The sequence below is a fragment of the Schistocerca serialis genome, chromosome 6 (assembly GCF_023864345.2).
Source record: "Schistocerca serialis cubense isolate TAMUIC-IGC-003099 chromosome 6, iqSchSeri2.2, whole genome shotgun sequence".
Taxonomy (NCBI): Eukaryota; Metazoa; Arthropoda; class Insecta; order Orthoptera; family Acrididae; genus Schistocerca; species Schistocerca serialis.
In genome coordinates, this window is record NC_064643.1 from 334395343 (window position 1) to 334408833 (window position 13491).

The following is a 13491-nucleotide window of genomic DNA, read 5'->3' on the forward strand; positions in this document are numbered from 1 at the left end:
AAAGTGCACATTTCTGGAATAGGATAGAATGTCTTTCTTTCTCACTAGCCAACCTTTTTTTTTGAAATGTCATTGTCAGTTTTACATTTGTAGTGATAATTGTACGTTTACTATAAAACACAGACGAGTTTACGGAGTATGTATAGTCACGTAACAAGTAAACCAATGAATCTTCCAAAACTAAGGTACATTTAAGTCGTGCACACTGATTATCTACCAAACATTTCCTATTTCATGCACACTCGTTACTTAAATTTTTTTTGGAAATGCTTTTCAAGCTCCCTGTTTTGTAAGTCTCTGATAGGCAGGGGTAATTAGTTGTACAGCTTCATGACACTTTATTTTTTGACTTTTTTGGCATTCTATGACTCTGATGTATTCTACATCTAGATTAACTAAATAAGAGTACCATTCAGGAATTTACATTCTAGTTCCAACTTATTTTATTTGTGGTACGATTGTCATGGGCAGGGTACTTCTTGAAAATATTGTGAGCAACTTGTATGATATGATTTTGGAAGACCAGCCAAGCAAAACTAGTCCAGCACTCGGCTTCATATCACATGCCTAACTAGAATTATTTTTCATTGCATGGAGCAGGAAGTAGAAGACTGTTTACAAAATGACCAGTATGCATTTCAAAGTAATGTGGGAACACAGGAACCAATACTTCCTTTACAAGTAATTTTTGAGCAATCATATAGACACATCAATATTGATTGCCTTCATAGACATAAAAAAAGTTACAGAATGAAATTTTGATCCTGCAGTGGAATGTATGCTGACATGAAACTTCCTTGCAGATTAAAACTATGCACTAGACTGAGACTCGAAATCAGGGACCTGTGTCTTTCGCGGGCAGACTGATTTACCCAAGAACAGTTCATGACCTGCCCTCGTAGCTTTATTTTCCCCAATACCTCATCTCCTACCTTCCAAATTTCACAGAAGATCTTGTCAGCACACACTCTACTGCAGGGCAAGAAGTTCATTCTGGAAACATCCCCCAGGCTTTGGCTAAGCCATGTCTCTACAATATCCTCTCTTCCAGGGGTGCTAGTCCTGCAAGTTTTGCAGGATAGCTTCTGTGAAGTTTGGTACATAGGAGATAAGATACTGGAGGAGCAGAGCTGTGAGGGAAGGTCTGTTGTCTTGCCTGGGCAGTTCACTCAATAGAGCACTTGCCCGCGAAAGGCAAAGGCCCCGAGTTCAAGTCTCAATCTAGCACACAGTTTTAATTTGCCACAAAGTTCCTTTTCATAAATAAAGTTTTGATGAATGCTTAACTGCTTAACATTAAGTGGAAGAAATTGTTCAAAGGGATGATGAAAATAGTAATAGACTTCAGGGACAACAGAATAATCCTACAGCTTTACAAGAATTAGAATGCTATCATAGGAGAGGATGAACCACAGACAAAAATATTATAGGGATTAAAGCAGGAATGTTGATTGTCTCTAATATTATTTAATTTGTACAAAAATAAAATGAAGGCATTCACATAAACCAGCAGCAATGGGATTACATTAATGACGACTATCTACAGAAGATACTCATCAGATGAGTCACTTCTTAACACAGGTGTGGAAGATGAACATCAGCTGAAACAAAACAAAAATTATGATTTACACAATACATAGAAAACATCTTGGAAGCAAAATGCTGGCATGTGTGACTACCTTCAGGTATCGTAGAAGTTTTATCAAGTGAATGGTAGAAGTGAAGTAGCCCACAAAAAAGAAACACTTATCCAGAAAAGAATACTACTGATGTCAAACAGTCCCCCTGACTACCAGGAAATTATTCTTAATTAGCTACATTTGGAGAATATACCTGTATGGGGCAGAAACTTAGCTGACAAGGAAGGCAGAAAAGAAAAGATTGAAAGCATTTGAGATATTGAAAAAACAATGGACTGTCATAGTCTCAAACATAAAAGATCAGGAGAGATAAGGAACCTGTACTCAAAACAGGCACTGCAAAGAGGAGCAACAGAGTTAACCACGTATGTTGTCATTCATTCAAAATCATTACTCTGACTGAAGGAGTGATGGAGAAAATAAGACAAAGAGGATGACTGAGATAGGAGTGAATAGATGAAATTAAAGCCAGTAGAAAATAAGAGTGCATTAAGAAGGGAGGAAGTAAGAGTGAACATGCCAATTGTGGGTAAGCTGTGTGCATGCTTTTTTATTAGAGATATGCATGCTTGAAAGTGGACTGAAGTTTTCAGTTTTCTGAAAAGTGGCCAAAATAATATTCTACTTTAAAGACTCTAATCTTTGGTCACTCTAGAGTCACACGTGTAGAGGATGATGTATGTGTGCTGTATACATTGTGTGGCAGTAAGTTTAAGCAGTCACCTAGTGTTATGTTCTATAATGCGATTTATATTCAGTCAGCCTGAAGAGGTATTCAGGACATTTTCTCTTTAATTTTGATTTCCTCTATGATCTGCTGATAACATGTATATTTGAAAATGTCTCTTAAATTAACACTGCCTGATAGTTATTCAAATAATATACAGACTCAGTAGATCAATGACAGCATTAAATCAATGTTTGATGGCTTTGGACCCAAGCATAAGGGAAAAAAAAAACATAACTGAGAACCTCGTAAACATCAGGCCATCGAGCAAGATGCAAGATGATTAATATGATTATTTGCCATAAAATTTCACTACTTTGTGTTTGTGTGTGTGTGTGTGTGTGTGTGTGTGTGTGTGTGTTTTGGGTTCAGGGGTGGGGGGAGGGGAGAGAGAGAGAGAGAGAGAGAGAGGGAAACAGGTTATGTCTTTACTAAGAACAGGGCAACACACTTTTATTAGTGACATATTGTTGAATGAAATTACAGAGAACATGTATTGAAAACTTTCCCAAGTTGTTAAAATGACTGAGGAGCTAGAATATGTGTGAAATCTCATATCTGCATTGCTTAATATTTAATACCATTTTCTGGTTAGTGCATGCTTGCAGCTCATTCAGTGCATAGCAGCCAGTACTTATTGTAGCATTTATCTGTTCAACAGTGGTAAATCCAGGATGGAATGTAACAATATTAGGAAAAGGATAGTTGCTACTCACCATATAGCGGAGATGCTGAGTTGCACATAGGCACAACAAAAAGACTGTTAGAGAATTAGAGAAAGAGCTTTCAGCCAACAGGGCCTGAGATAACACACACACACACACACACACACACACACACACACACACACACACACAACTGTCTCTGGCTGCTGAAGCCACACTATGAGTAGCAACACATGATGGAAGTCGCAACCAGGTGGTGGGGTAAGGAGGAGGGATAGCAGCGTATGGGTGGGGGACAGAAAAGTGGTGCTTGTGGGAGCACATAGGGACGAGGTGCAGAGAGGGTCGGGCAGCTAGCTGAAATCGGGAGGTTAGATGGAAGACGGGGGAGGGTAAGAGGAAAAGGAGACAGGAAAAAGACTGTGGGTGCGTTGCTGAAATAGAAGCCTGTTTAGTGCTAGAATGGGAACAGGGAAGGGGCTAGAGGGTAAGGATAAAGACTAACAAAGGTTGAGGCCAGGAAGGTTATGCAAACAAAGGCTATATTGCAGGGAGAGTTCCCACCTGCGCAATTCTGAAAGGCTGGTGGGAAGGATGCAGATGGCACAGGCTGTAAAGCAGTTATTGAAATGATGAACGTTGTTTTGGGCAGTGTGCTCAGAAATGGGGTGATCCAGCTGTTTCTTAGCCACAGTTTGTAGGTGGCCATTTGTGCAGACAGACCGTTTGTCGTGCCCACATAGAATGAAGTGCAGTGGTTACTGCTTAGCTTGTAGATCAAATGATTGGTTTCACTGGTAGCCCTGCCTTTGATGGAATGGATGATGTTTGTGACTGGACTGGAGTAGATGGTGGTGGGAGGATATATGGGACAGGTACTGAATCTAGGTCTGTTACAGGGATATGAGCCAGGAGGCAAGGGTTTGGGAGCAGGAGTTGTATACGAGCGAACGAGGATATTGTGTCAATTCGGTGGGTGGTGGAGCACCACTGTGAGAAGGAAGTGGGTAGGACATTCCTCATCTCAGGGCACAACGAGAGGTAGTCGAAACACTGGCAGAGAATGTGATTCAGTTGCTCCACTCCTGGCTATAGATGTGATTGCCATGGGTGGCTAGGGTGTTTGGAAGGGACTTCTTGGTGTGGAATGGATGGAAGCCATCAAGTGGAGGTACTGCTGGTGGTTGGTAGGTTTGGTATGAGTGGAGATACTGATGTAGCCATCTTTGAGGTGGAGGTCAGCATCCGAGGAAGGTGGATTGTTGGGTTGAGCAGGACCAGGTGAAGCGAATGGAGGAGAAGGTGCCAAAGTTCTGGAGGAATGTTGATAGGGTGTCCTCACCCTTGATCCAGATCATGAAGGTGTCATCAGTGAATCTGAACCAGTTGAGGAGTTTAGGATTTGGGTGTTTAGGAAGGATTCCTCTAGGTGACCCATGAATACATTGGCATAGGATGATGCCATATGAATGGCATAGCCATGCTCCAGATTTGTTTCTAGATAATGCCTTCAAAGGAGAAGTGATTGTGGTTGAGGATACTGTTGCTCATGGTGATGAGGAATAAGGTTGTAGGTTTGGGATTCATTGCACGTTGGGAAAGCTACTGTTCAATAGTGGTAAGGCCATGAGCATTAGGGATGTTTGTATAAAGAGAAGTGGCATCAATAATGACAATCAGAGCACGATGTGGTAAAGGAACAGGAACTGTGGAGAGCCGCTGATGGAAATGATTGATACCTTTTATCTAGGAGGGTTGGTTGCAGGTAATAGAATGAAGGTGTTGATCTACGAGAGCAGAGATTCTCTCAGTGGGAGCACAGTAACCGGCCACAATTGTGCATCCTGGGTGGTTGTGTTTATGGACTTTAGGAAGCATGTAGAAGATAGGAGTGCAGGGAGTGGTAGGGTTGAGGAGGGAGATAGACTCTGGGAGAGGTTCTGGGATGGGCCTTATGATTTGAAGAGAGACAGAAGGTCCTGCTGGAATTGGGTCACTCTGGCATGGTTTGTAGGTGGATGAATCTGACAGTTGGTGGAGTTCTTCTACCAGGTAATCCTTGCAGTTCTCAAAACAGTGATAAAGCCTTTGTCAGCAGGTAGAATTATGAGGTTGGGATCAATTTTAGATGGTGGTACTTTCTGTGGATGTGAGTTTAGTTTCATTATTGGTGGTTTTGGGGAATGATGGTGAGGCAAGGTTCAAGGTTAAGAAATGCTGTAAAGTTAACAGGGGTTGATTAGGGGGCAGTGGGGATGGATTATAATTGGATGGAGGAGTGAACTGAGTCAGGCAGAGTTCAACTTTGGTCTTTGGTTGAGTGTGATTGTTAGCGCTGGTGGTGAAAAAGCGTCTACATTGTAGGGGTCGGGAGAAGGACAGAGTTTTTAACAAGTCCTGCCTGATTGAATCCAGGAGTGGAGAAAAAGGCAAGGGCTTTGAAAAGGAGTTAAACTTCTGCAGGAACTAAGGCTCTCAGAGGAAAGGTTCATGACTGTGTTTCAGGTCTGTTTATTTTCCGGATTCTGTATGATGGTGGGACAGAGTTTTTGAGGGTGTGGTAAATGTAGTAGGTCTGTGAGGGAGGATTTGTCAGCTATGAAGGGATGTGGGGGAAGGTTTCGAGATGGTTGTAGAGGCGGTGGATAGTGGTAGTCCAAGGCAGGAGTAGGAAATGAACAGGGTGGAGAGTTTTTTTGAGGTGGTGGTGTGCATGTTGCTCTAGTTCCTGGAGTGCAAGAGTTTCAATGTGTGTTATGCAATGCAGGTATTTGGGATTGTATAGCAGGAGAATTTTACAGAGGGTGAGAAGGTATTGCAATGTGGTCTGGGCCTGATTGGTATGGTTTTGCAGGACTATGTTGGTGAGGGTTAAGGATTGGTAGAATCTGAACAGATTGAGATCATTGTGGAAGGGAGGGTGGCAACCAGAGATGAATAATATGTTGATGGATGATTTGATGATGAATGATTTGCTGGTAAGGCCTTTGGGGGGGATTCCATGAGCCAAGCAACAACACAGGAAAAGTATGTGGGACTGTTTCCGGCTAGTAATAAGGAAACGTTTGTCTATTGACACAGATGGAAGGAGCAAGGATTCATGGTGGTGGATAAAATTGTGCAAAAATACATAAATGACATAGAATTACACCTGAAAAAATTCACAAAAATACACCCAAACACGTGGGAAAAAATCGCAAAACAGATGAAATAAGGGGAAACAAGATTAAATGAGGGAGTAGGTCAATAGTGAATGGCAAAAGTTAACTGAAATTGGCATGGAGGCACAATGAGATCAGAGAAAAATAAATAAAAAATTTGTAATGTGGGTTGCAAGTCTGTGGATGGATAAGTGTGAAGAAGGGGGTACAGCACATCTGACTTGATTAAGTGAAGTAAGTAGGTGCTAACTGGAATTTGTGTGTTCAGTATGTTTATTCCATACCAGGTTATGTCATAACTACAGACCCACGAATATGCTTTCAGTGTTAGGTTATTTACTGTTACAAGTGGTTGGGAGGGGTTTGTTTTTGTGTGATACAGAAGTCCGTGGAAAAAGTCTTTTTACTGTTGGTTGTTAATTTTCCATATGTAGCTTAGTTGCCGAGTTGATCAGTAGCCGCATTCACAGCTTTCTGTATGGCTTCTGAGGAGTACAGTTGTCATCTGCATTAATAATGTTTATGTGAGCATTTACATTCAGGCTCAAGTCATTGGTATATAGGAGGAAAAGCAGAGGCCTCAGTACTGAACTCTAATGCACACCTTGCTTAACAGTTTTACTATCAGGAGGATTTCAGTTATTGAATTGTTTGGCAATGTACTTCATACTGACCAGTGAGCAATAACTTGGGAATGATGCAGTCGATTTGTTGATACCATACTGTTCAATTTTTATAAGTCATATTTTGTTACACACTCAGTCAAAAGTCTTTGACAGACAAAGGAAAAAAATATGCCTACAGTGGTTAATTTGTATCTAAGAAATAGGGTATTATATTGATTGACTCATATATAGTCATTTCTGCTCATTTGTTGTTTCAAAACCCATGTTTGGGATATACTCATGCATACCTTTTTGTAAATGAAGCCCATCAATTTTTTGAGCACAGTTTTTTTTCAAATACTTCAAAGAAGCAGGATGAAAATGTGATAGGCCTCTAGTTGTTCACTTCTTTATCGTAATCTTTTTTGAAAATGGGAATAACTTTTGATATTTTCAGCGACATTGGGAAGGTACCTGCCTGTTTGTATTTGACATAAATATAAATTTTTCTCCAGTTTTGTTTGCAGATAGTACCTTTATATTAATCATAATGATAACAGAAAAAATCCCAACCTCCATTATGAACACTCTGAATATTCAAGAAAACTCATTTCACCTAAATGGTTAAAAACTGAACACCTCAAAAACCATATGGTGTAGTTAAAGGCCAAACATTCAAAATGCCAGAATATTGAAACAGATAGTAACAAGCAGCTTATAGAAGAATTTAACATAGTGGCGTTCTGTAGATTATATTTGTACAAGAATTTAAGGTGAACTAAACATGTTGAATTCCTAGCAAATGAACTTATCAGTTTACTTGCTTGCACTCAGCATGGTGTAGTTTTCTGGGTAAGTTCAAATAACACATCTGAGATACTGAAGCTGCAAAAGAAAAGTCAAACATGTGAACTGCACAGGCATACTAATCATGTTGTACATTATTTCAAAAGCTACAACTTCTAACTGTCCCTCTCTAAACATTTATGAAATTATAATCTTCTTACACAGCAAACTAAAATTGTAGAAAATCTTTTTGGCCATACTAAGAGCATAAGAAACACATAATTTTTAGCTTTCCATATATCAACTGAAACTACATCCTCAGACTTCATGGTATTTGAAGATGAAACTACAAGTATACAGTAAAGTAAAAGACAGACACATACCCAGTCAATTGATGCAGAAGGAACAGACGATTTTTGAGAAAGGCATTATTAGATTTATAGAGTAACTTTCCTTCCCCAACAGAGTTTTATTAGTATTAGGCCACTGTTGCTAGCATATGCTGTACTTCATTTGTGTTAAAAACCTATCACAAATTTTAGACATGTCTTATGATTTACAAATGTACATTAAGAGATGTTTCACAGTTCACACATTGCATATAACCTGGAATTTATCAGAGGATTAATGTTCTGCTTACAAGCAGCTGTGTCACCATGTGCCAAGTTCATTACAATAGACTTTTTTGCAGGTTGGCTGTGGAACCAAAGCTCCTGCCACAAGAAGAAGTCACATATGCCGAGCCTGTCTTAGTTCCCACACCCGGTGCTGGCACAGGTGTGGGCGGGGGAGGTGGCCCGGAAAAGCTCAACTCCCCAAAGGGCACACTGAGAAAGAGTGCTGCTCAGCAACAGCAGCAGCAGGCAGCGGAGACCCTGTTCCAGTTCCAAGACAGCTTTTCGCCGTATGGCCGGGGCCGCGATTTTGGCACTCTACGTCCCCACGACGGGGGCCCGGGAGGTGGCTACCGGAGGGCCACAGGTCCGGGAACTGGCGGAGGGCCCGACTCTGGCTTCGGCACTACCCGCTCTGTAAAGAAGGTGTACCTCTGAGGTGCGGGGGCGGGGGCGGGGGGGAGGCGGACTCGCCCGCCGGGCTCCGGTTCCGGCTCGGGCTCTGCTTCGGGGTCGGTGTCGGGCCCCCCCTCTGGCAGCAGCAGGAGCAGCAGCACCTCCCCCTCCCCGCCCTCGTCCTCACCCTCGCCACCCCCACACTCGCGTGCACCCTGCTCCTACATATACCGCACATAGTGGAGGGCAATTGCTCGCCATTTGTGGTAATCTGTGTGTGGGTCCTCCAGATGTACTGTTAGGAATATCAGCTTCTGATTCCATTGTAGGCAGACTGAAATATTACCAGCTATATCATCCACGCAGAAAGTGTCAAAATGCTGACATTTGCAATACTCGGTTAACACTGCTTGTTTAAAACGAAGAATCGGGATACTTGTACTCGGCATTCTGTCGCTGCAGTGATGTTAGTGTGCCTGAGGTCACTTTTAGCAGTGCGTACTGACTTGTGTGACCAGAAAAGATGTCATATCTGCCTTCTAGAAAATTGTGTTGTGGCAGGTTCCTGCAGCACACATGTGCAGAAGCTGAGGTTTCATTTGCTGGAGTCTGGTAACAACTGAGGGAGCATGCAGGGTTTTGGGTTGTGCTTGCTGTTTTTTACTTTCTGGTTCAAAGAAATGTGTCTGTTGATGCTTTAAACCAAAGAACATTTTAAAAATAGTCATTTTAAGTTTAATATGCAGCACGAATTGAAGTTCCACACAACTTAGAACATTATCTCCAGATTTTTCTGTGCCTTGTGATGGCTCAGTATGTTTGCATTGTTATGTTTTAAAGCTGAAGAGAACAGTGTAGACTGCTTGCTGTAAATTTCATTTCTCATGTACTTCACATAAGAATTTTACCTGACGAAATACTCATTTAGCAATGTGAACTGATTTGTTATTTTATTTTAGCCAAGTGTGGAAAAGATTGCCACAAACATTCCATTTTGGAGTTAATAAACTCTGTGCATTTTTATATAATACGTAACTTGTAATTCTCGTCATTGCACGTGGAATCGTGAGAGCAGAATATGTAAAAGACATTTTGGTATTGTCTTTGAGCCTGCCGCATTAAATAGGGGCATCACCAGCGAGGTGCTGATTTATGGAAAGAACAGTGAAGTAAAAGTATATTCCCTTATTGTCATACAATGTTCTCATTTTGACAACATTTGTAAAATTGACTTGAGCTAACGTGACAGATTCTGTGACGACTAGTTAGTGCCTTAGGGCAGGAGTTTCAGCAGGCTCGGTCTGTGTGCTTTTACATTTATTTTAAGAATAGAATAGCCATGTGATAAGTTCATCAAAAACTGTTATCAGTTACATGAAAGAAATGAGGAAGAACTTAGGATCGAGTGAAAAGTTGATTCTACCCCAAGTAAAAGACTACAACTAATATTTTGAAGTGCATGGAACACATTGAGATTTCTATGAGGTTGTTATAATGTGCTCTTTATTATTATGAGATGTTTGTGAAGTCTGAAATGAATCTGATGTGATGAATGGGAATTTTGTTCACTGTGTGATAGTGTAAAGTCAAAATTTTGTTTGATGTGTAAGTGGACTGCTTGTAGAAAGTCTTGTTATTTTTTATGTGAGAAATGTGATATGTGATTATGTAGGTGAGTTTCTACAACAGGAAGACTAGTAAAAAGTGTTCTTTGTACTGCATCAGTAAGGATAAAGTACTATCCTTAGGATTAAGCTTTGCATTTTTCACAGTCATTAATTTATTACACAACCTAGTTCCCATATTTAACGAGAGTGTTCATTATTGTATCTGTTAGAAATAAGACAGTTTTGTTTGTACATTGTAAGATGATTTGTACATAATATTTAAATATTTTTAGAAGTGCCATGTATTTTCAAGTTAGTTATTATGTTACATACAATTTCAGTGTTACTTGCCACTTTGTTTAAAAACAAATTTTTAAAAAAATATTAATATGTATAAATAAAACAATGTTTTTAAATATTATGCTTCTTCCTATATGCAGGGCCAGCTAAGCTATTTTGTACTGTAAAATAAAAATTTTATAAAGTGGAGTTCTCAAGTACGTGTCATATGGATATATGACATTTCAACGACACGAGTGATGACTCAGTTTTGTTACGATCCTAAAGTGCCGAAAAAATATTCCCTTTCCTGAGACAGTGATGTAAGATTGTAAAAGTACGTACTATGTGCAATTATTATACAACATTCATAACATGCATTAACACAGGTGATACTTACCATGTATATGTAGCAGCCTTATCTCGAGCTTCTAGCACTTTGTATGTGTGGATTTGTTGAAAGTGTACAGTAGTCTTTCTGAAACAGAACTGAGACATATTTCACAGTAAGATCTGCATTTGTAAGGAAACCAGCCAGTAATGCAAGGATGACCTACAAATCGTCGACAGTTGAGCAGTACACAGGAAGCTCGGAAGGGACTGTTACCACTCACAGATGTGGTCAGTAAAAGCAATTCTGCATTACACTTCATGTTACCGTATTCATCAATTCTCAGTTTAGAAAAGTAGGTTTTGAGAATTCAGGAGCATCACAATTAAGATAGAAATGGTTAGGTTATGGCATCAAAAATACAAACAGCAAATTTTCAGAATAATGAAAACTTTATTTTCACCAGTCATAATTCGAGATATCTTTCTACACAACTTCTTAGGTGTGAAAAATTAACAAATGCACTTTTTATAGTAAAGTCTTATTCACACTTACTGAAAACTGAGAGGAACTCTAGTGTAGCAAAATACAGCATAGGATTGCAGTGTAGAATCCTGTCGATTTCCGAACCTAGCCGGTTCGAGATCCTCTCGAAAGGAGTGTTACTTTTTGTATTGTTTATACCTGCTCTCTGTAATAAATATTTATTACGAATAGGCCTACACTTTAAAATTTCATATGTAAGGGAAATCAGGCTTTCAACTTATTTTTCCAGCTTTGCAATATGACATTGTCTAAAGGAGCTGGTATATAATGTAGCCCTCACTGTGGACTCGTGCCTGTAGAATTCGAGTTGAATCTCTTTTGTAATGTAGCCAGTCAGAGTACAGTCAGCGACTGCCGAGTAACTTGCCACGTGTCGGGACGTCACTGGTGTTTCCTAGTTAGTTTTTTAAACTGTGGAGTCGGTGCCGTAGTTCTGAAGTGGCAGGTCTTTTTATATTTGTGCAAGTACTATTGTCAGTCTTTGCAGGAATAGTGTAATTTACTGTTAATAGAAAAGTGAGCCATAGTGTTTGTTGAAGGTGGAGGTTCTCAGTCAGATTTGTTCAAGTATCGAGACTGCATTTAGTGCCATCTGTTAGTATCTTTTGAAACACTATATTATATGACCGTGGGTCTGGTTGCCTTAGTGTCAGTTCTGTTTCTGTGAACATTACAGTGAGACATTAAACTGCCTTTGTATCATCTGTCCCTTATTATTTTTTGTAAATTTACTGTAATGAATTAATAATTAAACAATAAATGATTTTCATTAGCTGAGGACATAAGTGATTTATTAGCTGGCTTTTGAATTATTGTTCTTTGAAACTGAATGATATGTATGTTCATTAAAAAATGTAATATTTTTATCTTAATACAGTCTTCATATGAGCAAAAGCCTTATCTTTCACTTAGTTACTTTAAATTTAAATTGGAACTGTAGACAGTGTTTCACTCCAGTGCCACCATAAACTTACCAAATTTGCTTCATGTCTCTATTGACAAAATGAGTACACAAAAGCTACAATTGATCACATTCTACAACTCTTTAGGTAGAATTCAACTGTTTGTTGTTAAGTCACACACACACACACACACACACACACACAAACACAACACAACACAACACAACACATGATACACACAACTAGGATCAGGTTTATAGGGTGTGGCATCTCAAGTACCTATTGAGTCATTAAAGATAATGGTAATCACTTTTCCTAATAGTCAGTCTCCTAAAATAATGATCAAATGTGTTTTTGTAACATTGTCAATTATTGGATAAAGACAACTACTCCTTTTTCTTGACCAAGCAGCTGTTCCCAATGATACAAATGTACTGTTGAAACTACTGAGATCTGACTTTTATTCTGGAGTAAAACTGTATTAAAATTTGAATTTTTTTGTTGTTCTTGCACTGAAGAATTTATGCACCTCTAAACAGTGAAGAGATTCATCTGGATGGGAAATATTTGATAGATTGTGTACTGAATGAAGTGCTACGGAACAAATGCCTGCATAGATATGATATGTTGTAAAGTATGCCATAGTTCTACATCATATGAATTGTAAATCATTTTCACAGTGAGAAGAAAAACTGGTAGACCTATAATGATTAATAATTTTACCAAGCAAGAACTATCAGCATTGTATTAATGCAAGTGAAATGTTATCTATATGAACTGCGAGATGTAGAACAGTGAATACTCAGAATTTTTCGGCTCGTCCCGCCTCCATCAATATTGTCAAAAGGCTTGATGGGACAACACAGCAGAAGCAATGGTTCTTGCAACTGGTTGCCCTTGCTATACTCAAAAACATATTATAGACAACTTACTGTAAACGACAACTTCATTCAAATCCTTTGCAGGACAATACACAACTGATCAAGTACTTCTTATCAACAAAACATCGTATCAGTGTGTGTATTTCAGTGGTTAATAATGTTATGAGCATAGGATGGTCATTATTTTGTGAACCCCTTGTGACAATTCTCTTGGTAGAAATAGATTTATGAAGTATTTCATGGGTGACAAAATATTTGAGGTGAAATAGTTGTGTAAGAAACAGTTGTATGATTCAAAAGAAAAAAATTATCTATGCAGAGGTCAATTTTCCAAATCTGGAACAATGATGG

At 39.3% G+C, this 13491-nt stretch overlaps 1 protein-coding gene across 4 annotated transcripts in view; it reads left to right on the forward strand.

The window, feature by feature from the left end:
* Nucleotides 1-12752, forward strand: part of LOC126484579 (semaphorin-1A) — an 893741-nt gene extending 880989 nt beyond the window's left edge. For all 4 annotated transcript variants that reach the window (XM_050108140.1, XM_050108141.1, XM_050108142.1 and 1 more), the window contains exon 18: nt 8276-12752. In XM_050108140.1, coding sequence (XP_049964097.1) covers nt 8276-8636 — 361 coding nt within the window. In that variant the 3' untranslated portion in view covers nt 8637-12752. The remainder of the gene's footprint in view (nt 1-8275) is intronic.
* The last annotated feature ends 739 nt before the right edge of the window (nt 12753-13491 follow it).